We start from the raw sequence: 27,140 nt of genomic DNA on the forward strand, positions 1-27,140 counted from the left end.
AGCCTGGGGAAATCCAAAAAAGTGTTTTTCAAATGATGATTTTATTTGATCTCAAAGAGAAACTAAATGTGTAAAACAAGATGAACATATATATAGACTGCTCAAAAAATAAAGGGAACACTCAAATAACACATCCTAGATCTGAATGAAAGAAATATTCTCATTGAATACTTTGTTCTGTACAAAGTTCCATTTGCACAACAGCAGGTGAAATTGATTGTCAATCAGTGTTGCTTCCTAAGTGGACAGTTTGATTTCACAGAAGTTTGATTTACTTGGAGTTATATTGTGTTGTTTAAGTGTTCCCTTTATTTTTTTGAGCAGCATATATATATATATATATATATATATATATATATATATATATATATATATATATATATATATATATATATATATATATATATATATATATATATATATATACAGTACAGACCAAAAGTTTGGACACACCTTCTAATTCAATAGGTTTTCTTTATTTTCATGACTATTTATAAGGCAAGAAATCCCACTTATTAACCTGACAGGGCAGGTTGGCCTATGAAGTGAAAACCATTTCAGGTGACGACCTCTTGAAGCTCATCAAGAAAATGCAGAGTGTGTGCAAAGCAGTAATCACAGCAAAAGGTTGCTACTTTGAAGAAACTAGAATATAAGGGGTATTTTCAGTTGTTTTACACTTTTTTGTTTAGTGCATATTTCCACATGTGTTATTCATAGTTTTGATGCCTTCAGTGTGAATCTACAATGTCAATAGTCATGAAAATAAAGGAAACTCATTGAATTAAAAGGTGTGTCCAAACTTTTGGTCTGTACTGTATATACTATATATATATATATATATATATATATATATATATATATATATATATATATATATATATATATATATATATATATATATATATATATATGGATCCAGGTTGGTTTGGATAGCTATTTTTACTCAATACACGAAGTAATAATTTTAAAATAGCATTTTCCTTTAAAGCAAAGCTTAAAACCTGCGTAGAGTTTTTTTTTTTAGTAAGTGTAACACTGATGAATGTTTGATGTGATGACAATTGATAAAATTGAATGTTTATTGCTTGTTTCCATATTTTTATGCTGTGAATCATTTTGAAATGGGCTACACAAATAAACTTGACTTTTTGTTTGCTCACTTTGGGTATTTTTGTTTGAGATAGAAATTTGTTCGATGAGCTGAAACCTTCACAAAACATAACAGGGAAAACTGCAACTTTTGTTAGTTTGTTATCATTGCATGAACGACCCCTGAGTGAACCGAGGAAATGGCCGAAGTATCCGTCAGATCCCTTGACGGGCTCAATGTTGTGTCACAAATTAAGAGGAAACAAAAAACATGTAAAGGAACTCAATCAGAGCAGGACATTAAAAAAACATCTTGCTAAATGGGTCTCGTTCTAAATAATTTACAGTCTCGCTGATACCGATGTTTCTTGTAACAATGCGGCGACACATCAGGGAATTTCTCTGCCCAACTCTTGGAGTTCTAATGCTACGTCCACAGTGTCCTAGTTTTTTGACAAAAACAAACCAGTTTACCTTTTAGATTTTCCCTGATCTGGTACATTTGCTGCATACATTCTGTATTTTTGTTTTCTTCAAACTTCTTTTGTTCTCTGAGATGAGAACAAAAGTTGCTCCCACCTAATTTTGAACAAGCCGTCACTTACTCCAATTGTGAAGCATCAAACTGAGACCGTGCCTATTCAGAGTATTATCTGGACCAGTTTGCCGTCGACAGGCTCCTAGTTCGGAGAATCGGATTAAGTCAGAACGCTGGGACAGAAAGCCAATATCAGCTTAAGTGTGTGCTATATTTGGAGTATTTCCACCGCTTCACCTTGCGATCAAACAGCCCTACCCCACAGGGAGCAGAAGACGTGGCATTCATCTTTACTTGACATAAAGAGAAAAAAAAATAGAGGTCATAGATAAAAATAGTATTTTTTTTGTTGTTGTTGAAAGTTACTAAAACATAAAAGTCAAGACAAAGGTGGAGCAGAAAGTGGTTTTGTTCTGCAATAAGACTTGAGTTCACTGAAGAACATGTGCGGGAGTTAGAGAACGCTACTATGAATTCATTTGTGCAAAAACTCCAATTTGGATAAAGTAGCCGCTGCTGTCAATAAAATAAATGGATTCCAAAGAATTCGGAAAGTCGGATGCTGTCACAATGCTAATGCTAACCATTAGCATCGACGAAATGCAGCTGTTTACGCTACTGGATGCATGACATGAACTTTACTGAAGCAGTGCACCGATGTCGGTATCAACAAATGCCCGCTCATAATAACTCGGATCGGTATCAAGGGCTAAAAAAAAATAAATAAATCGCATCAACACAGCTGTTTTACATTCATTCGACTGCCTGTGAATCGTAAGTTAAATCACTTCTAAATGTTCTCCTCTGCTGTCCCATTTCTGAATGACTTAACACGTAATAAGTTGTTTTCCTGGAGGAAAACTGCTTTAGGGGGGATCTTTAGCTGGAGCAGAGCGACAACGAGCAACAACCCTAACGAGCTTTATTCTGCAGGAGCACATTTGACTCACTGGCCTTTCATGTGACAACAGGCGAGAGAATGCTGGGAAATCTTAACAGTGTATTAATATTTATTAGGAAGACAGGGAGCAACTCAACTGGGCTGAACCGAACGTGATCCCCACACTGCAAAAACACAAAATCTCACCAAGTATATTTGGTGTAGTTTCCAGTACAAATATCTTAGTACACTTTAAATAAGACTAAACTAACTAACAAGTAACTTTTCAGCAAGATATAGGTGCTTGTTTTTAGTTAATAATTCTGGAATATTGATAAAAAGCACTAGTTCTGTTGGTAGATTATTTCCCTGGGCTGGAGTTGCCATAGAAAGGTTTTGTTCAGAGGATGTTAATATGTCCTAGTGAAAGTACAGACCTGAGTCCAATTGAGAATCTGTAGCAAAACATGAAAAGTCCTATTGATGGATGATTTCAATCTAATTTCCCTTTCAAAGAAGAAATGATAAAACATTTCAGTGTCTCTAAAGGCGGAGGTCATTTTTTACTGTATTTGCAGCAAAAAGTTACTCTCTAAAAGTACTGACACAAATGCCTGCCACACTTAGGGAAATGTATTTTTCCTTCCTACTCAAAATCATGTGGTAAAACTCCAATAAAATGCACCGAAGCTTGTGGTTGAAGCTTGTGGTTGTAACATGACTGAGTGCAAAAAAAGGCTTCCAAGGGCGACTACGTGTTCTTGTTTCCATCTCAGCAAAATCCATAACGCTGCTTCCCCAGGATTCCTGCTGCGTTCTCATCGCCACTTCAATGTCATCCCTTTTCTGTTTGTTTGGGACTCTATAATCCCTGTGATAATTGGGAGAAGACATAGTCTCCGCCATCTTGTCTTTGCCGTCTCCCCTAAATCCTTCATGTAGTCTCTTCAATTCATCAAACACTTCTTATTTTAGATGCTAGTTGCTCTAGCATGCTTCTTGTTTTTTCGGGGGGTTGTCCTGGAGTTTCTCAGCATGACAGCTGCTAAGGGTTTAACAAGTGTTCAATAAGACTACAGATGACTCAAATTAGTCAAGCAAATGAATAAAAATTACAAGACAACCAATGGTTGAAGTAATTACCGATACAGTAGTTACGGTGTGATTTCATGCGCTACTTTTGCCCTTCAAATGGCAGATGTGCAGCAGTTTTGACCCCTCCAAGGCAACAACATCCTCTGCGAGTGTCATCTTCACACAGAGGCGCTGACTCACAGAGCAAAATGTCAAGACAAAGGTTATCGGGCTTCCGCGTTACCGCCAAAGTGAGAGGAACCTCGGGAGAGTATCGCCTTTCCCCGTACTGGAGCTGCAACACAAACCCATCCGCTGACCTCCATGGGTTTGGATGCGTGACGTCATTAGATACCCAAAAACCAGCACCGCGCCGTCAGAAATAACCTTTACTTTACTTCTGTTCATCTCAATCAAATGTTAATGTCATAAATGATTGGCTTGATGGTTAGATTTTGAAGATTACGTGGACAAAAAAAGAAAAACACATTTTAAATTAATGGATTCTTTTTTATTGCCAGCTGCCCTTCAGCTGACAAAGTCCTTGGCGAAGGCTGATGACTCTGCCCGAGACTTCCACACCCCCTTCGTTCACGGTCCCCCCCAGATTTCTGCCGAAGTCGTCTTGACTAACCCGCCGCAGGAGCGCCCGAGTCTCTCAGGGCTCTGATCTCGGGAGCACAAATTGCCGGAAAGATTTGCCGGAGCGATACAGCGCACACGAGACGGGGAAAATCTAGACCTGCAGGGAGAGGATGCGTTTACGTTGCAGCGCCATCAGAGCGCTCTTCTCCGTCGCCGGCTTCATAACCACAGAGCTTCGTTACCCGCTGTGAGTAAATAAAGATGCCAGAGTCCAGGCTCTCACACAAGATGGACTGAAATGAGAGGAGGCTCTTAGGGCGACCAGGCTCCATCCAGCTCCATCATAATCTTTTTGTCATGTCATCCTGTTAGGTAGACGTGATCACATATTCACTGTGACAGCAGAGCATATTTTCTACCTAAAAATACACCCGGAAGGTCACGCTGCTCAGAGGCAAAAATACGTGCAAGGGGGGTATGATTTGCCGTTTTTATTTTGATCAGAGAGAATCTGTCGTCTATTTTTAACGAGGGCTCAATTCAGGAGTGATTAAAAAGGATTTATATGGATTTTTGGGGGCAATTTATGGAGATAATTTGTCGTCTCAGGGCCAGGACTGCGATCATAATTTTTATAGTAACTGAGTAAAACAAAACAAAAAATTATGGTTAGATATCATCAACACTAAAATTTAACAGAAAAATAAGATGTAGTGCTTAATTTTCCTACTGCTGCAAAAACATTATATTGACTTTGGCATTTTGATATAGAATTAAGTAAAACTTTATACTTGCTTGCTTTCATGAGCACGTTACCACACAATTTTGCTGATCAATTCTTTAGAGTAAAGCATTCATAAAAAGTTGATACAGTGCGTATCAGAGGTATTCAGAATAACCCTTGAATTTTTTACTCTTTCTCACAATCCAATCACAAACTTTGAGGTATTCTACTAAGACTTTTTGGGACGTAATGTAGTGCATAGCGACATAAAAGTGACATGAAAAACAGTCATCCTGATGGCATAATGCTGAGGATGTTGTGTTTTTAGCCACACATTTACAATGTAGGCCCAAAAAGTTACATTTTGGACAAATATCTATATTTGTAAAAGAAAAAAAAGAGTTGAAAACCATATATTATTTTAAGGTTTATGTTTTAGTAATTTTTTCTAAAACAAGTAAAAAAAATAAAACATAAAAAAAACATGCCTATGGCATAATGCTGCCATTACCATCTTTTAGCTGGGATCATGTGTTCAGGATGATGTGCAGTCTTATTGTTTTTTGCCACATATTTGGCATGTATGTACAAAATGCTCTATGTTTGACACATTTTTATTATTTTTTTTAACGTAAAAAATGTTGAAAACCATTCAACATTACTATTGAATTTACAATTACGTGCTGTTTTGTGTTGATCTATCACATAATATCCCAAGAAAATAAATTTAAGTTTGATTGTATGCCTTTGCAGCACTGTCATATCTAGTGGCGAACTAGCCTAAACTCACTACCTTAACAGATATCCTCTTAGCTTGTCATTTGTGATTTAATATCTCTAGTTATCTTAATAAAAGTGATGTTGCCAATGCCAGAACTGTTATTTTTTTTGTGTGTGTGTTTTTATTTTTATTTTTCCTCATTTGTGGCTAAGTGTAGAAGCCTTCTTTAGCTGGTTGACTGGTTAAGACAGCGGGATGCTAGGTGTCTTTATGCTCGTGCTGAGAGAGAAAATTCTGGTCTGGCATTGCAGTAAAAGGATCACAGGAATGGTACAACATAATATTTGATCAGTTTTGAAACTCTCCAAAACTTTGGAGTACCTTAAATCTGGTCCTTGTATAGTCAATTATGGGGGAGAGTACAGTCGTATCTTCAAAAAGCTTACCTTTTGGTAGGAGTGGGTGCACCAGAGGACATGAGCATTGTGTCGTTCATGTTGTTGGTCGCTGCTTTCGCCTGACTAAAACAAGACAAGGTTAGAGGTTTTTCATGCTACGCCGCAGAGGTCTGTGCTGCTTGACACCGGGAATGGGGGAACAATTTGCATTTTTATTCATAATCATAAATCAAGCTATTTTAACTTCAGCTTCATCCAGCTGTAAGTAAGAACGTAAGAGCGGAGGCAGAAAGAGGAATCATTAAAACCCACAGAATGTGGTGCACCAAAGAAGAAAAAAAAAGGGCAGCACGGTGGAACTGCTGTGATATAATCAACTTTCCTGCAACTGAGTTAGATGTTTTTAGGCAATTATCTCAACTCTAATTAACAAGTGCAAGAGCAACAACAACAAACAAGGATTCTAATTAAGCCACAAGTCTGAAAAAAAGAACAAAAAAACACCCAGTCACCAATAAAATGGTGGAAGGTGATTGTGGGAGGTAATTTGAGAGAGTAAACAAAGTGCCGCGGCCCATATGGTGTCTGGATTCGTGTCGGGGCTCGCCAGGACTCGAACTCTCAGGGCACGGAGTGGCATTAACGGATCAAAACATCCCTCGGAAAACAGCAGCCGCTCACAAACACACAGAGGTCTCCACATCTCTGGATTTGCATCCTCTGAATATGCACCTTGTAGTTATTAGCCTCGATTCTGTTTCGCTTTATTTACATCTCTCGCTATGACACAGAAGGCAGGTACCAACTCGTCTACACATGAATTTATAGATATATTAGAATACAGTTGTTAATAGCATCATGCAGGTTGTTTTTTTTGCGTTATTCTACTTTAAAAACAAAACAGAAATGAAAAAAAACATTTAAACAGCATTATCTACTCACAGACACTTTTCTGTTTAATATTTCCTGTTTAAGTACTTGATCCTACACATTAGAAAAACACACGAGTAAGTCATCTGCTCTGTTCTTTCCTCAGACATTTGCTCCAACTTTCCATTATTTTTGCATCAGGAGATTATAAGAAAAGGTGTGAGCGCTGAAACTTGCACATACTATTTTTGTCTCACATGAAGAAAAAACAAACATTATGGAAAACGGTTGCATAAAAAAAAGGTTTATCGGTCAACAAATCGCCTTAAAACCAGCTGGAGTCAAAGGACGAGGTATGAGACTTACCTCTGCGGGGAGAGAGAGCACCTGCCTCGGTGGCGAAACACATCCAACCACTGCTGCTGCTGCTGCTGCTGCTGCTGCTGCCAGATGCCTAATCTGTCCTCAACTGAGCAGGCGAGCATCTCAATGTATTACACTGCTGCTGTCTCCAAGGAAACTCGGCAGTCACATGACTTTGTGACGACGTAGATTTTCTATGTCTCACTCACGCTCCTTTTCCCTCTCTGAGGCTCCTTGTCTTTTCGCCTCGCTACATGCAGACATGCTGCAAAATGGGGAAATGTCATTTGCTTTAGCTTAGCCAAAATGCTCATAGGTAAAACAAATAAATAAATAAAAAATGCAAAATGTGTCTTATTTAAAATTGTGCACAGAATGCTCATCTATGGTTGCGAGCATATTTACATTTACATATCTTAACTCCTCCCTTTACTTTCAGCGAGTTACATAAATCAAAGCTCCTCAGCGCGAGACTTCTAAAAATAATCTTCAGCCCCTTTTTTGAATCTATTAATGCAACTCATGTGTAACAGCAAGGTCCTATAATACCCCCCCCCCCCCCCCCTAATTTTTATGTTTGGGTTTTAGTACTTTTATCTAAAATAAGTCAAATATAAAATGTAGCTCAACTCACTTGCATAATTGCCTGCGGATCCGTGGCTCATTACCCGCATGAAGTTGATTGAGGATATCCAGCCCAGACCTCTATCCAGTGTCTCAGAGGTCAACATTCAGGCATTAAAAAAATCAAAGCCTGCAAAGAGCTAAGGCCCGTTTCTCCTGAATGACAGACAGTACAATATATTCATTTCTTGTGGCACAGCGAGACAGGAAAAGCTAATGGGCTAGATCAGAAGAATATTTTAGGAGAGGTTCTGCAAAAAGGTTTGAAGGAGTTAGTATCTAATCTGTAATGGAGAACTTTGATAGCGGAGGGAGATTACCGGTAAGTTTATTTTTGGGTGCTCTGAGCTACAGACATTGTTGACTGATTAAATAAACTAACTAAGGTCTTTCAAAACCACAATGCACATCTTTTCATTGCTTTGTGCATTTGTGGCTAGGAATAGGATTTAAACAACATAACCAGAGGAAGACATGTAAGCTGTAAACAGAGCACAAAATGGCTTCCAATGATATTTAAGACATGGAAGCCACAACAACCAGAACACTGAGCTAACGGCAGATTGTTACGTTATGTGGTTTGTTGTCATTTATTATGTGGTTATCATGTTAAATGCAATGACAATTTTGTAAGTGTTTTGTAGGAAAATCCTTTTCTGTTGTGTCTTTATGTTTTGTGATTTAGTTAATATCTTAATCATTTTTACCAACGGAGGCTAATGTAAACAAACAGCATGATACGGCTTCCAAAGCAGCGTTGCTATAGATGGAAATGGCAATATTCACTCATTTAGAATGAATATTGCCATTACTCATTTATCATGACAAGGTTGAATGAAGCAATAGGAAGGAAATTTCCTGAATAAAAGAGCCATTAGCCAAGGCAATTAAGAGCACGGAATGAAAGTAAATTTTTTCCGGGAAGTGCAGCTCCGTGCCTTCTTGCCCCTTCGCCCCCACCATTGACATCGAAAACACTAGAAGGAGAAGGGTGGTGCTTTGTCATCAGGAAGTATGACAGGTACTAACTGGTTAATGTGTACTATTCTTTAAAGTCCTCACAAAACTCAGCAGCACAATGTTTTGGCATATTTCCACCAGAGATATGACGAACCACACATTCTCCCATCCTTCTAGTACATTTGGGTAAGGTGGTGTAATGGACCTGCTAATTTCCAACAAAAGGAAATACGACCAACTGATACCCATAACTGAATACGTCAGCTCGGACCACCATCCCATCTTGCACAGGTCAAAATCGTTTATGGTATGTCGTATATCACCCACCAGGATAACTCAATGACTTTCTAGAAGAAGTAGACACTTTGCTCTCTTCTGTCCCTTGTTCTTGATGATGTGAATTTCCACCTTGGCAATCATGACTCATCAAATTTTCAACCATCACGTCACTTGTTTGAGCTACAACTGGTCCACAGTCTGCAGATTCAAGTGTGGCAGCGAGAATGATGTATGATTCACTTAAGAGTAGGAAATGAGGCAAAAGGCTACAAAAATAAATCATATGTTAAAGGAAAGTAGAACAAGACTGGCAGAATGAATGGGAGTTATTGTCACTAGGGCTGGACGATATGGCTGAAACACCTACCACGATATTATCGTTTCATATCGGTCGATATCGATAATTATTGAGTAGTATTTTTTGTTTTAAATATCTGAAATACTTCCAAACTAGTGAAGTGGCGTTTCTTGTTTTATTCACAGTTTTCGCTTCATGTCGGTGGTTTTTAGTTGTAAGTAGTTGTGAGGCACTGTGGCGAAACCTTAACCAGCTTGTTGCTAGGTAACCAAAGAGTGAGTCAGCTGCTGCCACACAGCTTGCTCAGTTGACCATGAGAGGTTGAGTAGCTGAAGCTATTCCTCTGCCTACATCTCCCAGAATGCTGTGCGGTTCTGAATCTGAGTTCAGAATCAGATCATTTCACTGAATCAGTTCAATTAAATGACTGAAAATTCTATCAGCCGTATTATCTATCGATATTACCGTATATGTCTATTGCAATATATATTGTTATTGATTTATTGACCAGCCCTAATTGCTACTGATCATCTCCATTTCAGTTCTAATCAGTAATTTGAGTCTTTGTAAATGATTGTTCAGTGCAAATATGATGAAATTTCAGTGGTTGATAAAACAGCAGTCATAAAAACAGTTGATGAATTTGTGATTCAAGTTGTTTCAAGACACTAGAAACCTTGAAACGACTTGCCCTTAGCTTCCAAAATTTCAAGACCACCATTATGAAAACTTAATCCTGAAAATCTCAGGATGACCAATTACACGCCTCATATCTTAGTTTTAATGACACAGATGTATTTTTGCATTGGCCAGGAGATAACTTCAAATTGTAAAGCAGGGACATACGTTTTAAAAATTGTATGAATTTCTAAAGAATTTATAGTGAAGAGAAATTTACTTTCTGAATATTGAATGTGGCGCACGATTTGACACTACAGCATGTATTAAATTTGAATGCAAAGTACAGACAAGGCCTGCGTAAGTCACTTTGACAGAAGTGGAGCTAGCTCTATCTGTGAGAGGAAGCTTTTCAGACAAACGGTGGTTCCCGAACCAATACATCCTCTTCTAAACAACAAATCCCCAAGAATCTACCCGACACTTTGAGACAGGCAAAAAATTCACAGCCCATTTCTTGGTTAGACGTCGCTCCACACGCCGGTAAATATTTCAAAATAGCACGAGAACAGCAGCACTTCGTCAGAGGGCGTGGTGAGGGTTTGGACAGCAGGGGACTGTGTGTCCGTTCGATTTGGGTGGGCTGATCAAACCTGACGCTATAGCCTGATTCTGCCATGCGTTCTGACACAGGCTTTGTCAGCACTCACACACACACACACACACACACACACACACACACACACACACACACACACACACACACACACACACACCTGAGATATGATGGGGACTTATAACATGAAATGACAGCTCATCGAAGACAATGTTTATCCAACTTGGCAAAGAATGGTGGTAGTTTTAGAGTTCATGTCTCAGGCTACTGTTACTCTTATTGGGATCAGTACAATTCAGCAAACGAGGTAGCAGGAAAAAGATTCAGGAGTCATGAATGATATGGAGATTACTTATCCAGTCACTCACTAATTCTTTAAAATGCCCATCTGTGTCAGCTGTCTGTCTCTCTTTCTCCTCCAGGATACAACAGGGGAAACACCAGTCCATAGTTTTGTTACTTCAAGACTGAATGACTATCAAGACGTCCACGAAATGTAGATAAAAGCCTTCAGATGATCCAAAGCTTCGCTACTGGAGGACAAACTGACCACTTTTCCTCACTCTGCTACTTTCTTCTTCTACTATTCTCCATCTCGCCTTATCTGCTGTTATTTAAGACGTTATTGTTATGTTTTTTCCTCAGGTTTTTTTCCCTCCAGACGCTTCATCTGCTCCTGCGTTCTGTTTGGCTGTTATATCTTCCTGGATGGAGGCATCAGCTGCCAATAACTAAACATTCCCCCTCGATCGTGGTGCTGTATTTATTAGCATGTAGCTCGTGATGTTTTTGTCTCAGCTACTTGGTTAAGTACTTTTTGGTTGCAGGCAGAGCAGTGTAATGCCGCTTTTGCCACCAAGAAAGTAATTTTAAATCACTTTGATGGCCTCCTGGTGAGCGCACTATTAGGTAGCAACGTAGCCTCTCCTTTGTAGTTCTCAGATCAGCAATACGAAGCCGGTGTACCTGAGCCACACGTTGCGGATTAGCAACCACTGCTGTGACTACGCTGCTCCGCACACCACCACTATCTCATTACGTGAGTTTAATGCATAATGTCACCCATAGCAAACACAATGGGAGCCACATTGTGTTCCTGATTCACCCCAAATGACCTTCTCTATGCTCTGCAAAGACCGTCAATGTTTTTTTTTAAGAATATCAACAAGAAGTTGAAATTTGAACAAAAAACACATGCATTGACTGGACCACTTCCACACATTTCAGCACATTAGTTGCTGATTTTATTGTCAGTTTTATATCAAGTTGGTTACTACTGAATTACTTATATACTTTTTATAGGATCTTGTGATAGATACAACGAAACCATTTTCAAGGAGAAAGTTAAAAGGATGTGACAGCGTTTCACATATGAGGACTCATGAAATTATGCTAGCTTGTAAAATAAAATAAAATTTTAAAAAAAGAGACTAACAACACATTGTCTTTGGCTGCATGGCTGATTCATTCATCCTCGGGTACATATGCAAATATACAGTTTCTTGCAATCAACAATATTTTATTTATAATCACAAGAAAAGCAGAGCTTTTTTCCCCCGCTCCTTGCGAGAGATCTAGCTACAGAGGCAAAAAGATCGAGAAACAAGTAACAAGTCACATCCATTTTTCTAAAAGTCAGTAAACACCCACTCGCTGCATATAAAAAAATAAAATAAAACGCTAAAATGCCATCTACAAGTGAAGTGTCCTTTCGGGAAAAAAAACTGCTGAGAGTTTGCAGAAATTGCAAAGCGTACGCAGGGTCCATCCATCTATTTTCTAACACCCTTGTCCCTAGTGGCGTTGGGAGGGGTGCTGGTGCCTACCTCCAGCTAACGTTTCAGGCAAGAGGCGGGGTAGCAGGGCAACACAGAGACAGACAGAACAAACAACCATGCCTAGGGAGAATTTAGAGAGACCAATTAACCTGACTGTCATATTTTTGGACTGTGGGAGGAAGCCGGAGTACCCGGAGAGAACCCACCATGCACATGGAGAACATGCAAACCCCGGGCCGGGAATCAAACCCAGGACCTTCCTGCTGCAAAGCAACAGTGCTACCAACTGTGCAGCCCATGTACGCAGGGTGTCTGTAGTTAAAGTTGCTTCCTAATTATCAGTTTGGTGCATAAAGCTTCAAATATCTTATTCAGGTATTAGTGTGTCTATGTTTTAATAATCCATCAAGAAAAACAACAGTTTAGATAAAGAAAAACGTATGCTGAAGGGCATTTAAGACTCTATGGCAGGATTTACTCTTTTAGGGCGTATCTTGTAAAAAACAAACATCATAAAAAAAGAGAAAAGAACAATAACAGGGAACAGAATAGTGTTGAGGGCACTGGAAAGATTTAATCCGACATAGTCTCGGCCACAAATCGTATTCCTTTTTATCGCTATTAATCTTCTTGTGTGATGTAATTTCATGCTACACAGCCTACATGGCACAACCTAATCCAATCGCCTCGTCTTTATGTACAAAAAACACTCTGGTTTACAGTTTATGTATGCAAATGTCATATCCATCTTGAATGCATAAATTTCAACAGAGTGCAGAAAAAAAAACATAGAAACTTCCTGCCAATGGGAGGAGCCTGGGAGTGAGAACTCATTTGGAGCTGATGGTATCCATCACGCCGGAAAACAGGAAAACAGAAAGGAATGTATCATTCTGTCTGTTTCCCTGGCATTTACTGAGCTACGCTCTCCTGCTAAAACGCAACTCTCTATCAATTACTCACTGACACTTGCCTGCAGCAGAGGCATAAAAAGACAGCTTAGATTGATAGTGGAGAAGGAGGATCCTGTTACGGCAAAAAGCGATCGGAAATGTTGAAAAGTCAGGTCAGAAAGTGGAGCTGTTTAGGGTTAGGGTTCATTTAATGGCATTTAAAGTTGTAATCTTAAATTTAGGGTTGAAATGATTAATTGGATTAATCGTGATGAATCGATCATTGAAATTAATGAATCAACTAATTTAGTAATCGATTAATTGTTAACTGCAGAATAGAAACTCTAAAAAAAGACAAATTGCTGAGAGAACAACGTACTTAGAGCTGTAATTAACCCAAAAATGTGTACATATGTTTATATACATATATGTATATACTGTATATATTACACTTAACCCTCTATGGCATGACTTTTTATTTTTGTGGGGAAGAAATATTTTCCTGCATTCTTTGGGAGCTTGGTGGTCCCTAATTACATGTCAATCATAAAATCGGACTCTGACACCTCCTGGAACCAGATTTGGGTTTGTTGCCTCAGGGTAACATTGGTCTAGAACACCAAGATTGTCTACACTGATTATGAGAAATGAAATACAAATCAAACAAAAACTATATTCATAAAAAAACTTTTTTGTGGACAAAAATATGTCAAAAATCATGCCCCCCAAAAAATAAAATAAAGGAGCAATGTGAGGTACAGCTATGTGGTTTGTTGCCTGAGGGCAACGCCATGCCATAGAGGGTTAAGAAAAAAAACTCTTTGTCTGTAAATATATTCTACCTAGACCTCCTCAGGTGACATAATTTTAGCTTAATCGAGTTCAACTTCTGTAAAGAAATCTCCTATTAGCACCTTTTGCTTTCCAATTATTGCACAGTTAATACCCCCAAAAAATCAGAATCAGATTAGTCCTTCCATGTATTTATGCTAAGTTAAACAGAAAGGGCTGAATTTTTCACATGCTGATGTTAGAAATATTTTTTTTTAGCTGCTGATGAATCCTTTTGCTAAAAATGATGAATCATTTCGCTAAAGAAATGCTGTCTTATTAAATTTTAGGCAAAACATTTTTTTTTTTTAAATTTTCTTATTTAAAAAAAAAAAATAATACATTTGTTTTGTTTGCATCTTTTATGCATTTCTAATGTATAAAAAAAAAGTCCTAAATGAAAAGTCCACAGAATCTTACAGGTACTTTTTAAGTCAGATTAATCGATTAACTGTCAGAATAGATTAATCGTTTACAAGTCGTTAGTTGCAGCCCTGCCTTAATTTTTTTATGTGGGAAGCCAAAGAGTTGCAGAGAAACAACGCAGAAAGAAAATATGAAGGGCAACTCAGCGATATGCGCTATGTGGATGAGTCCCAGCAGCAGTGCGACCGACAACGGAAACTCTCAGATTTTCTCAGTCGCGATGCAGATGCGTGTGCAGAGTTCAAGACAGCAGCAGAATATAATGCATTTTCTGTAACGACTTCCAGGAGCCCCAAAGTCTGGAATGTGAGATTGACGGCACCGTCCTGGTCTCATTGCCAACATATTGATGAAGATGACTGAGCTGTTAGCGGCCTGCACAGCTTCACACATGTTCCCGTTATAAAAAAAAAAACAACCCGGGCCCGGATATCTTAGTGAGTCGAGATGCCGTAAGTCGTGTGATGATTGCGTAGTGAAACGATGGAAAATGTTACACGATGGAAACGGATTCCGTGTCATAAGCACATTGATTCCTCCTGTGCTGTTTGTCAACACAGCAGTAAGCAATGCGTAGGGATTAACACTTACACAGTATGGGTGAGCTCCTGGGGTCTCTCGGCCTGCTCGGGGAACATGGGGTGCGGCGCCTCTCCGATGGGGACGCAGCCCAGAGATTTGCTGATCGCGTGGCTCAGCTTTTTGGCCGGAGACTTCTGTGATAGCGGGCAGGAAAAACAGTGTCACCTCTCGCCTGATCGGTTGATTTTGATGTTGCACACTCAAACTTAAGCTGTTTCAGAAATCGTTTACGTAAGTAGGTATGTCTACTCTCTCAAACACTCAAACATAAAAATCTTACCAAGTAATTTTAATCTGGTTTGAGGGGTTAAATACTTTTGTAAACATATATGATTAAAACTAACTTACTAGTAACTTTTCAGCAAGCTACAGGAGCTTGTTTTTAGTCAAGAATTCCTTGATATTGATGAAAAAGTACATGTTCCATAGGCAAATTAATTCACTTATAACAAGATGTTTTTCCTTTGTCCTAAGTGAAATAATCTGCCAGTGGAACATGTACTTTTTCACGAATAATTGAGGAATTATTGACTAAAAACAAGCTCCTCTTACATCTTGCTGAAGTTACTTGTTAGTTTTTGTTATTTTAAGTTTACTAAGATGTTTGAACTAGAAACCAGACCAAAATTACTTGGTGAGATTTTGTGTTTTTGCAGTATTGACGAGGAACTCTGGAAGCTAATTTAGTGAGCTGCTCGTCACTAACTGTACATTTCTGTATCTCCTGCTGATAAATCTGTAAACATAAACACATAAACACTTTATACATCCATATATGTTTACACAAGTATTTAACCCCTCAAACCTTATCATTCTTTTTAACACACACTACAGGAAGTACACTTTTTTTCTTCTCATGGTCTGATGTGAAATCAAACTGAACCTTTTCTACTTTAGCTGAAAAAAAAAAAGTCCATTTGTCAAATGTCACAATAATGAGATATTATATACAGTTTCTTTTTCTTCCTAACTTCCTTTAAATTCTTAAACTTACATGCATCCTCTACATCTACCTAGTTTTTGTACAGTTGCCTGCCCGACTCGGGTCAAATGTTTTCTGTCATGGGAACAGAAGTAAGACAGAACTGCAATAAAGTGTAACTTTTTTCCTACTTTGGGGTTATTCTGATAATTCTGACAAATAATACCCATCGTTTAGTCCTAATTTTTGATGCATGTTGCACATATCTTAATTAATTTTATCGCACTTATTTTTTTTTTTAAATAGAACTTTTCATCTTTTTATTTCCATAAGCTGGTAGAATCTGTCGTGTTTCACACCTGTGGTTACAATTCATTTAAACTTTTTACCAATATCCATCAAATCTGGAGACTGTTAAGGAAAAATGATTATTTTTAGTGCTTAATACAGTTAATCTTACGACATGTGTTAAAGGTATATTCAGCACTCTTATTTGGAACAGTTTTCTGTTGAGCAGATGAGCAGGCATTCAGACAAACAGGGGCCAAAATGCAGATCACTCAATGGAGCTCCCCGCTTTGAGGCGAAGCCATAAAATTAGCATTTTCCTTGGGAGACAGAGACTTTAGATTTCACAGGTATCTGTGAGGTCTTATCTCAGGATTTTACTGTACTCAGAATGACCGTGGGAGCCACGGGGGTCAGAGTGCAGCGGTTTGCTTCTTTGTCTCGGTAGAAGGCAGATCAGGGGGAGTTCCAAGTTTCTCTGACTGCTTAAGGGAGTTTCCAGTTGGTCAAAAAGAGGAACGCCTAGAATGCATAAATTAAATAGAAAAACACCCACTCAGTATAAAATTTAGTGTCACCACTAAATTTTCAGAAAGTTGCCACTATTTTGCTTTTTTGCAGCGGCTCTCTCCAAAGACGTCTTTGCTTTTTGTTTGTCTTTGTTTTGTGTTTGTTTGTCTTCCCCTTGTCTGTCTTTATTTTTATGAGAAAAATGCATATCTCTGTTCCTCTGCAGTTTTGTTGTTGATTGCTTTGTATGAGATTAAACTCTGTGATCTGTGACGTCAACGCGCTTTGTTGTTGCTTTCACTTTAGAGCACGCCGCCACTCGCTGAGGATCCCGGGAAAATTAAAGAGGAAAGGCGCCAAACGTTTTGTCCAAAGTTAACATTAAATTACCTCTTTTTTAGCAAGACATAAAAACTCCTCCTTTGAAATCGGGTTATTTCCTTTATCTCGTAACTCTATTTCTGTCTTATAAGTTATTTAACTAAAATACTTAACGTTCTTGAAGGGAAATGTTCAGTCTGAATAAAAATGCCTTCAAAGTCAATTTTACAATAAATTGGTTTGACTCGATGATAAAAATAAAAACGGCATCGTGTAAACGGAGCACCCTGAGGCTTTTAGAGATAAAAACATGATTGGATTTTGCCATAAATTTTTATTTTTATAGAAAAAGAGGCATTCTGCAACTCTGCCACGGTAGAAAACCTGCCAGTGTCAGAGAGGTGGAACCTAAATGCAACTTAGGTGCTTCAGACTCATTTAAATTGAGACTTTTTCACTTTTTAGGACTACATCCAGTACAGATGCATCTACGTATCCTACAATAAGTGGCAAAAAACCCCAACATTTTGGCATATCAGACTTGTGTTTGGTGTCTAATGCTTTCAATCATGTCATTCCAGCCCCGAAGCTATACGAGCTGTTATTCTTTCCTGTAGAATTGTAAATGGATTTGGGATCCAGGGTAATATCCCTTTCCTGCTTTCAATTTATGACATCATGATTGAGCTTCGAGGGAAGGCGGCAAGGCAATCAATACAGTTTCATTTTCAAAATAACTAAACCTCATAAACCCCTCGCCTCCGCCGCCCCGCCCTTAGATTGTTTTGAACGACCATTAACCGTTAATGGACAGCAGCTGTCTGCTGTCCATTAACAGCAGACAGCTGTTCCATCATAAAATCACTCCTCGGTCTTCGAGAGGTACGGACTTTTAATTTGCGCAGAGACGGCAGAATCCTAATGCAAACCCGGGATGGATCTCAGATCGTTTCCTTACCCAGGACGAGTGCTCCTTCATTTGATGTTGGTTGCTATGGGGGCCGTTGGCGTGGCCCCGCCAGAAGCAGCTCTGACAAAGCTGGTAGCCGTGGCACTGTTGGCACCGGTACCGAAAGCCCATCATGCTCTCGCTCCGGCAATAAGAACATTCCACCGGATGGAAGACTGCTCGAAGAAACACAAAAACAAATTGGGTCATTACATCTTTTTTTTTTTTACATTTATTTCTATGCATTGGTGTGTGAGAATCCGTCCACCTTTCCAGTCATTCCTGTTGAAATATCTCATAATATTTGATAAATAATGGAAATACTGTGTGTTTTCACTTAATTTGTTACTTTGAACTGGAAAGCAAAACAGGTTGGCAACAAAGCAGATCAAAGCAGATGGTGTGGATTAATGCTTAGTAAGTAGAAGGATAAACTTTGGGGAAACTATTTTATGCTGCAAAAATCTTACCAAGTACTTTTGGTCTAGTTTTTACTACTCTTGAAATAACAAGTAACTTTTCAGTAAGATATACCCTTGTTTTAAATCCATGACTCCTTAATATTGATTTAAAAACTACTAGTTCCTCTTACAAGGGGAAAAATGTCTGCCACCAAGTTGTGGGGATGTTTTTATTTCCTTTAAAGTCTAAAACACACTGCGGTCTTTCATTCCTCCGTGAAATTTGTTTCAGCGTGTACATAATTGTCATGCTTTATAGTTCTCATATTATTTGTTTCTTTTTCCACATGCAAAGCAGGTTTGCAACTTTCCGTGGCTGTCAGCGTTCGCCGTAACCGTAGCAACTTACCGTTTTCAACATTAGCGAGTCGGTGCATCAGTGGCAACCAAACAAGACACTGAGGAGGAGGATCTGCCATCAACACATCCAGAAATGTGTTCAACATAATCTTCTTCTAGAGAGAAACAGGCGCGAGTCAATTAAACAATCCCCCCTCCCAAACGTAAAGAGATGGAAAAAAAAGAAATAAATAAAATAAAGCTTTTGGTTATCCTCGCCCTACCTGCTGAGGGAAGCACATCCGCACCGAATGCTCCGTGTAGCCGAACGACGGGCCCTCGAACACCGCTGTGGGGAGCTTCAGCACCTCCCGGAGGAACTGATCGAACTTTGAGAACACCATGACTCCGCTCGAATCTGAGATCTGTGAAAAAACGTCTGAGGGACATGCGATTGTTTGGCTTTATTGTTAGAAAAGAAAGAGGAAAAAAAAAGCTCCATGATCTCTTTTGCATAATTTCACCAGAACTTGAATACACGCACAATTCATTCAACTAATATATAAAGGGTATGTGCGTCAACAGCGCCCCTCTGTGTTTAAATCAAGAAACTGCATGAGGACAAGTTGGAAAGGAAGACGTCTAAAGCTTCAATTACAATCATTTCTAAGTCCTCAGACATTAAACGGTTAAGTCAGTGAAAATTGTACCCACAGCGCAGCTTGTCCACAATCTTCCCTCCGCACATCGTCGCCAGCATGGCCTTCATTGAGAAAACGGTCAGCTTCCCATGACTTTCACTGCGTGTTAGGGAGGGGGGGGAAAAAAGAGATATATTATCAGCAAAAATATCAGTGTGATTATAAACTGCTGATGCTTGACAACTTCTTTGTTTAAGCAAAAAATGTGTTTTAGCACATTATCAGTATAACAAATCAAACACTCAAAACAATTAGCCCTCTATGGCATGGCGTTGCCCTCAGGCAACAAACCACATAGCTGTACCTCACATTGCTCCTTTATTTTATTTCTTGGGGGGGCATGATTTTTGACATATTTTTGTCCAAAAAATAGTTCTTTTATGAATATAGTTTTTGTTTGATTTGTATTTCATTTCTCATAATCAGTGTAGACAATCTTGGTGTTCTAGACCAATGTTACCCTGAGGCAACAAACCCAAATCTGGTTCCAGGAGGTGTCAGAGTCCGATTTTATGATTGACATGTAATTAGGGACCACCAAGCTCCCAAAGAATGCAGGAAAATATTTCTTCCCCACAAAAATAAAAAGTCATGCCATAGAGGGTTAGAAACAGTGACATCGACATCAAGTTTTGTAGTGCAAATAACCAAAAATTGAAGGGGAAGAAGAAGAAAAAAAAAATCAATAGAAGTTATATTCATCTTTTAAATGTATTTAAAAATATGAAGAAGTAAAGCCTAAAAAAGGTATACAGTGTTGTGAAAAAGTATTTTCTTCCCAAAATATTTTTTCTGTTGATGCTTTAGTGTCAAATTTAATGTCTAAGATCATCAAACTCAAATAAAGATAACCTGAGTGGACATAAAATGCAGCTTCAAATGAGAATTTCATTAAGGGAGAAAGCACCAAATGAACATAATTACTAATTTGTGGCGCCTCTCTGTTGGATTTAAGTTTAGGCTTTGACTAGGCCCCGCTTACAACTTCAAGATGTCGTGCCGAGGGTCATCGTCCTGCTGCATAAACCGAACAGTTTACTAATGTCAAAACCAGCTTGTCGCACATTCTCCTTCAGGACATTTCTGGTAGAGAGCAGAATTAGAATTAGTGATTTCGTCACTAATTCCCCCAGACCATCACTCTACCACCACCGTGTTTAACTTCTCTTTCTGTACATCGTAAACCAGATGTAAAGGTTCGCACACCTTCCAAAAAGTTTCACTTATGTCATGTTGGTCTACAGAATATTGTTCGAACGGTCTTGAAGATCATCAAGATATTTTCAGATGAATGTGAGAGAAGCTTTTAAGGTTTTAAATCAGTACTGATTTTGTCCACATGACTCTCCAAGTCTCTTTTAAATTGCTGAATCATAAACAATGACCATAAATGAAGCAAGTGAGCCTTGCACTACATCAGATCGTTTTTTTGTTGGGGTTTTTTTTGTGGTCACTCTTTTGTCATGGATGTACTATTTGAGTAGCAATCAATGCTGGGAAGGTTCACCACTCTTCCATGTTTTCTCCATTTGTGGACAATGACTCACACTTTGACTCACTCGAGTCTCAGAAATGGCTTTGTAATCCTTTCCAGCCTAAAAGAAGTCAATAACTTTTATGCTTTTATCTGTTCTTGAACGAGGCAAGCTGTTTAAGCCGTCTTCGCTTCCCGACTCTACAAGTGTGGCAGTAATCAGGTGCTGCGTGTGTCTGGTAAAAGTGAGTCACAATTAATTCAGGACTTCAGAAAGTCAAAGGTAGGCAATTATTTCTTCACATAAAGCCTTAATAAATGAGATAGTTATTGTTAACTTCCTTTTGGGTGTACTTAGTTCAATTACATCTGCTATTAAAGTCTGTTTGACGATCTGAAGCATCTAAATGAGACAAAAAAACTTACCTTGAATTAGTTTGGGGATATGAAAGGATTGTGTAATTAAGTTGCCATCATTCTTAGTGCTCAGCTGTTTTACTTCAGCTTATTTGTTTTCTCTTCAGTCCTGAGGTACAACGGAGCCCGATAGTGCTCCTGCCGAACTCAGATTGGACATAAGGGACAGATAACAAAGCTTCTTCCTGTAATGGCAGCCATTAAGTCAAGGTTTCCCAGACACGCAGCAGCGTAATTAATAATAGAGCAGGACTAGAACGGCTTCACAGATATAAGTAAAACAACTAAATGGGTCCAGGAATGGACAGGGCAAGCATCCAATCAGGAACAGATGTTTATCTCGGGATAGAGAACGTTATTACCCAATGATAAATGCGTTTGCTGTGCCTTCAAACACGCTGATAACGTGAAATGTATGTAAATATGACTGGGGGTTAATTTAGCTGACTGAAACATCTTTAATTGTTTTATTTTACTTAGGGGTTCATCTGGGTTTCTGAAATAAGGGCAAGATTGCAATCTTTAAAGGTTGCTGTGCTTTTAACAGCTTTATAAAAAGGATTTTTAATTTTTTTTTCAAAGGGCTGAGTTGGTTTAGCAGCTCTAGTGAAATGTGTTTTTTGGAAGCAAAGACCGATCTAAAATGTTGCTCCAAAGTCCAGGGTCATCTTTTAAGCTCTCTTTTGTTTCAGGATTTCACATGTTTCTTTTCTTTTCTTTTCTTTTTTTGGTTTTTACAGGATTAAGGTCCGGAAACAAAGATAGTCATGGAAGAGTTGATTTTGTGTCATTTCTGCATTGAAATGGTCATATTTGGACCATTATCTATCTGAAAACTGAAAACTATCTGATTGTATTTTTTGTTGTTTTTGGTAGCATATTATTTAGGTGTTCAGTCCCACAGCACCACAGATCCTTCAAATTACTTCACATTAGGCATGAGGTGCACACAGTTCTGGTTACACTCCCAGTACAGTTTAGCATGCTAACATCAACATGCTGATAGTGTCTTATAGTTGCCAAGGAGACTTGGTGACACTAATCTTTGATGTAAACAGTGAGCTGTGGAGAAATTATGTTTCCTCCGTTATTCAAATTCAACAATACTTTATTGATCTCAAATGGAAATTAAATGAGCGGCTGGCAAAGAGCAACCCGATTCGTACCCTAAAATCATCCCTGTAGGGCTTTTTTGGCTTCCTGTGACCACTAACTTCACTATCATTGAACTTACTAGTAACTTTAAAAAAAAAATAAAGTTAAATATATACAGCTCTGGGAAAAATTAAGAGACCACTGCACTGAACCCCCATTGAAAACCTCGTGGTTATTCTACCAAATATAGATTTCCGAACTCTTCCCAAGTTAAAACATTAGTGTTGTTGTTTCTAAATTATTAAGAACTTGTTTTGTTATTTGCATTATTTGAGATCTGAAAGCATTGCACAAATAAATAAAATTTCTTTGCTTAGAATTTCGGTAGTTCATATAATAAAGGAACAATGTTCATTTTACTCAAACATATACCTATCAAAAGTAAAATTTGAAAAACTGATCATTTTAAGTGGTCTCTTAATTTTTTCCAGAGCTGTATATGTATATATAACCTGAGTTCTATTTATTTCAAGGGGTTTATATGAGGCAGCCAAAACTGCGCCAATGATTGAATATTTGATCTTAAATTAAGGTTGTATTTTTCTAAAATGTTTAGTGTGTGGTTACGCTACTGTAATAACAATGAATTCATTTTAAGGATGTCTACTAATCTCTACAATGCCATACGATGCCAAATAAATGCGGCTGACATTGCATTGTGACTTTACTAAAATGTATGTTCTCTGCTCATTCGCTGCTACAATACTGTAGTTTCAGTCCCCTGTGCTGGCCGCATGTTTCCAACCTGTCATAGGTGGCCACCATGAAGTTCAGCAGCAGGCCGATGGACTGCTCCACGTTGATCTGGTGGGTGGTGGGCAGCCGCTTGTTGAGCTGGTAGTAGATGGAAGACAGAATCGTCTCCAGCCGCGACACGCTGATCTCGGCGTTGTGGTCCAGCGTGTTGAGCCCGTTGTCTCGGAAAGCCTCGATCATGTTCCAGACGTCCACCAGATGGACTGTGAAAAGAAGCGGGGAGAGAGCGGGGGCGCACGCTCTGATCAGCTGAGTGCGTATTCGTGTCTGTAATCACCACGCAAGTGTCTTCAGAGCCGAAATTTGACAGAAAGGAAAGAAGAGAAAAAACAACAATCTGCGTTCTCTTACGGTTGCATCGCTTTTGGACAAACCGGAGTTTGCAGGCAGTCCGATAGGTTGACAATCTGATAACGTCAAAGTTTTGTGCTCCTGAAAAACAAAACAAAAATGGAAAAATATATTAGTATCACTTTACAATAAGACCCCATTATAAATCATTAATAAATAGGTAACAAAGTAGTTATTAATAAGGCTGTTAACAATCTAACCCATTAATAAGGAGCCTTAGCGCCGTATTTATAGGGCTAAGAGTTAAAGTGTGAGTAGCATCTTGCAAAATAATTCTGCATCAGCGAATAAACACTCCAATAGTTGCCTTATAAATCATTATAAATGGTCAATTAATGATTATTATAAGAATAATTTATCCATTATTCTTATAATAAAGCGATTAATTTGATTTAAAAAAACGGGAACAATTTTCAGATTCTCTTTGTCTTTTTTTATACAATATTAGAAATACATTAAAAGATGCAAACAAATCCTTCAATTCCCATTTTAAGTATGAAAGTCAGCCCTTTCTGCTCGACTTTGCATCAATGCAGAGCAGGGCTGATCTGTCGATTATTTTTTGGGGATTAAACGATTAGTACCTAGACAGAAAATGTTGCTTAAAATGAGACTTTATTTACAAAATTTGCATCAGGTGAAGCTAAAACTGCAACTTGAGCTGTTCTCGATATAATATATTTACAGAAAAAGAAAGTTTTTTTTTTAATCTTAAATGAAAAATGTAAATTTTTTGTGCAGGATTGTCTTAATTCTTGCTCTGACGCGACAGCTCTCTCAGCAGATCGTCTCTTTTTGAGTCTGCGTACTCCAGTGAACGGTTAATGGATTAATCGTCTCAGTCCCAAATGGTGTAACGCCTTTCCAATCACAAACAGGCTAAATGCAGGCGCATTTAAACACGATTACTGCATGTAAGAGAGCAAGCTGGTCAAACAGTGACACATGAGCTGACAATGAATAGAGAAAAGAGACTTCTCTGAGTTGACTGCACTCACTCATTTCCATGAAGAGCTGTCTCTTCTCGACCATGGCCTTGCCTCGTTTGCTGCCTTCCTCGATCATTCTGTGGCACATCAAACACAAGAGCATGCAGCACTTCCTGTTCAGTCAGCAGCGCCACATTAATGCAAGGCAGAGGCTTTTAAATGGAGAAAGTCCTCTGGTAAATTACGACTCAAAGGCAACAGAAACAATGTCTTGGAAAAGTGTTCACACCCGCTGAACTTTGAGGTTTTCTTTACCCCGAACTCAAAGGACTTTTAGAACACAAATTAATGCCGGATGGATTCCTAGATGTAAAAATATGGGCTGATTTGTGTTCTGTGTCACAAAACATCCAGGAAACCCTCACAGAAATCAAAAGGGTTTGCTGGTTTCAGTTCATGCGATCAGAGAACAGTTGGCCTCGTCAATCTGGCCGCAAGTAGGCGACAGTGTTTCTCCTTCATGAACATTATTCTTTCCACGGGGGAGTTTAAACTTCCACTGGAGGATAAATCGATAGCTTATCAGTAAATAATACTGTATCCTTCCACTGCTGACTATTAGGTAGATATATTTTTAACAATTTTCATACAAGTTTAAAGTGATATTTTTCAGGAGAGTTTAGCAATGAAACTGGTTCATCAAATATAAATAGGAAACTTTTTTTGTTGTTGTTTCTTGTGTACCAGCTTGTGGACATCAAGTGGAGTTAGGAGGCAGTGAAAGAAATAACAAATGAACTTGTTTTAGTTTGCAAAAAAAATCAGGGATCTGCAATCAACTTCACACACTCAATAATTGTAGAAAAACCAGAGAAATCTGCTAAATGTTGAGCTCTGGGGAAAAGGCTAACAACAGGGGCTTTTTTGCGTTTAAACACAAAAAGTAGAAAGACGTTATTACGCTGGTATGGTTGCTGCTATTTTTTTCTATAGGACAGTCTGTTTTGACGTGAAAATAATTAGTAACAACATCTTTGCTTGATAAATGGTTTGAAATCTACATGTTACTTTCTGCTATCTGCACTTAGCCAAATTTGCGAATCACCTTTTAGCTGCATTGACTTTGGAAAATAAATAGGGCTACATAGAGCTAATGAAATACATGCAGCCTATTAAACACCCCGTAGAAAAAATATTTAATTTATTAATAACCACAATTAGTTTTTGCGTTGCAGTTTTTCTTGATTTTTAGCAAATTATCTGTGCTCTGTGTTTCTTCAATAACATTTTTTTGAGGTCTGTTTGTATTAACTCCACACTAACTGTAATGGAAAGATCATTTACACTTTACCATAAAATTTCGCGATCATAATTTACTCTTCTTCCTTCTCTAAGGCCAACCGAGATAAATTTTAGAATCGTCTTTTCCTCCAATATGGACGGCAGCAGAAACCGTGGGGTCGACAAAATCCAGTGGACAGCAGCAATTATTTTCATTTTTCTCGTTTTTAAGAAATCTTACGCCGGAACCGGACGGTTCTAAAGTGCTTACCTGCTGACGATTAGATCTCACCCAAAGTGATGCCTTGAAGGTCAAACCTGTAAGGAAAGGACAAAGAAACATTAGCGAAAGCTTCATATAGGAGATTTTCAACTTCTTAATCTCGCCAAAAATGTATTAGTGTGTAAAAAAAATAAATAACTAAAGTAATTAAAGCCTCTCTTTCTTCTTCCCTTCAAAGACTTCATTAACTCTCAATCTGGGCTGTTGTTTCCCCCTCTCTGCTCATGTAGAGAGACATGGGTGCGCTTGTTTCGGGACGCGTCCAGCGCCTGTGGTCCGCACAAATGATAATTCTCCATGACATCCTGCTCAGCAACGCCAGCATCCTGTGCGCTAATGACACCAACAGAGCTGCACGGGAACTGTTTAACGATGATGGACAAAGACCGCATTAAGGCCGGCCAATGAGCGCCGAGCGCCGGGTGTCCCCGGAGGGAGGATGTCGGGACCACGAGATCCGTGCGCTCCCGGGCGCGGGTCATGCGTGCGCCTGATGATTAGCTGAGCGTGCCCGAGGTTCGACAAACCGCAATGAGTGTCGGGCAAAAACCTCCACGCTTCCTTCTGTGTCAGAAAGAGGGAGCGGAAACTTGTGTTGGACAAATTACAAACACAAGATTCAAAATACTCTGTTTTTGTCTGATGACACAAAGTTGGTGCACAGGTGGAAGGCGGAAGGAAGTCGATACGACGATGGCATGGTCGTCGAAACTTTTGAAAAAAGTCTAAAAAGAATTTGGCGTGCATTTGTATTTACTCCAAATACCCCTCAATAAAATCCAGAGCAAGCAACTCCCCTCTCAAAGTAAATAGAGTCCACCTGTTTGTTTCATCTTAGCATGACACCAGTGGCCTAATTTGACAGGCTGGATGAGGAACAAGAGGCTCACCGTAACTCTGGAGGAGTCGTCGT

General features: G+C 38.8%; 1 protein-coding gene across 5 annotated transcripts in view; it reads right to left on the reverse strand.

The window, feature by feature from the left end:
• Positions 1–27,140, reverse strand: part of dtnb (dystrobrevin beta) — a 39,684-nt gene that overhangs the window by 10,125 nt on the left and 2,419 nt on the right. For 3 of the 5 annotated variants that reach the window (XM_023352729.1, XM_023352727.1, XM_023352730.1), the window contains exons 2-10: positions 26,216–26,262; positions 24,733–24,800; positions 23,735–23,815; positions 23,373–23,586; positions 19,595–19,680; positions 19,165–19,319; positions 18,951–19,056; positions 18,150–18,316; positions 15,160–15,284 (exon numbers count right to left, since the gene is read on the reverse strand). In XM_023352729.1, coding sequence (XP_023208497.1) covers positions 15,160–15,284; positions 18,150–18,316; positions 18,951–19,056; positions 19,165–19,319; positions 19,595–19,680; positions 23,373–23,586; positions 23,735–23,815; positions 24,733–24,799 — 1,001 coding nt within the window. In that variant the 5' untranslated portion in view covers position 24,800; positions 26,216–26,262. Of the gene's footprint in view, positions 1–6,060; positions 6,136–15,159; positions 15,285–18,149; positions 18,317–18,950; positions 19,057–19,164; positions 19,320–19,594; positions 19,681–23,372; positions 23,587–23,734; positions 23,816–24,732; positions 24,801–26,215; positions 26,263–27,140 lie in introns of all 5 variants that reach the window. The other 2 variants (XM_014468852.2, XM_023352728.1) reach the window with 2 other exon arrangements.

This window comes from Xiphophorus maculatus, chromosome 19, assembly GCF_002775205.1.
Source record: "Xiphophorus maculatus strain JP 163 A chromosome 19, X_maculatus-5.0-male, whole genome shotgun sequence".
Lineage (NCBI taxonomy): Eukaryota > Metazoa > Chordata > Actinopteri > Cyprinodontiformes > Poeciliidae > Xiphophorus > Xiphophorus maculatus.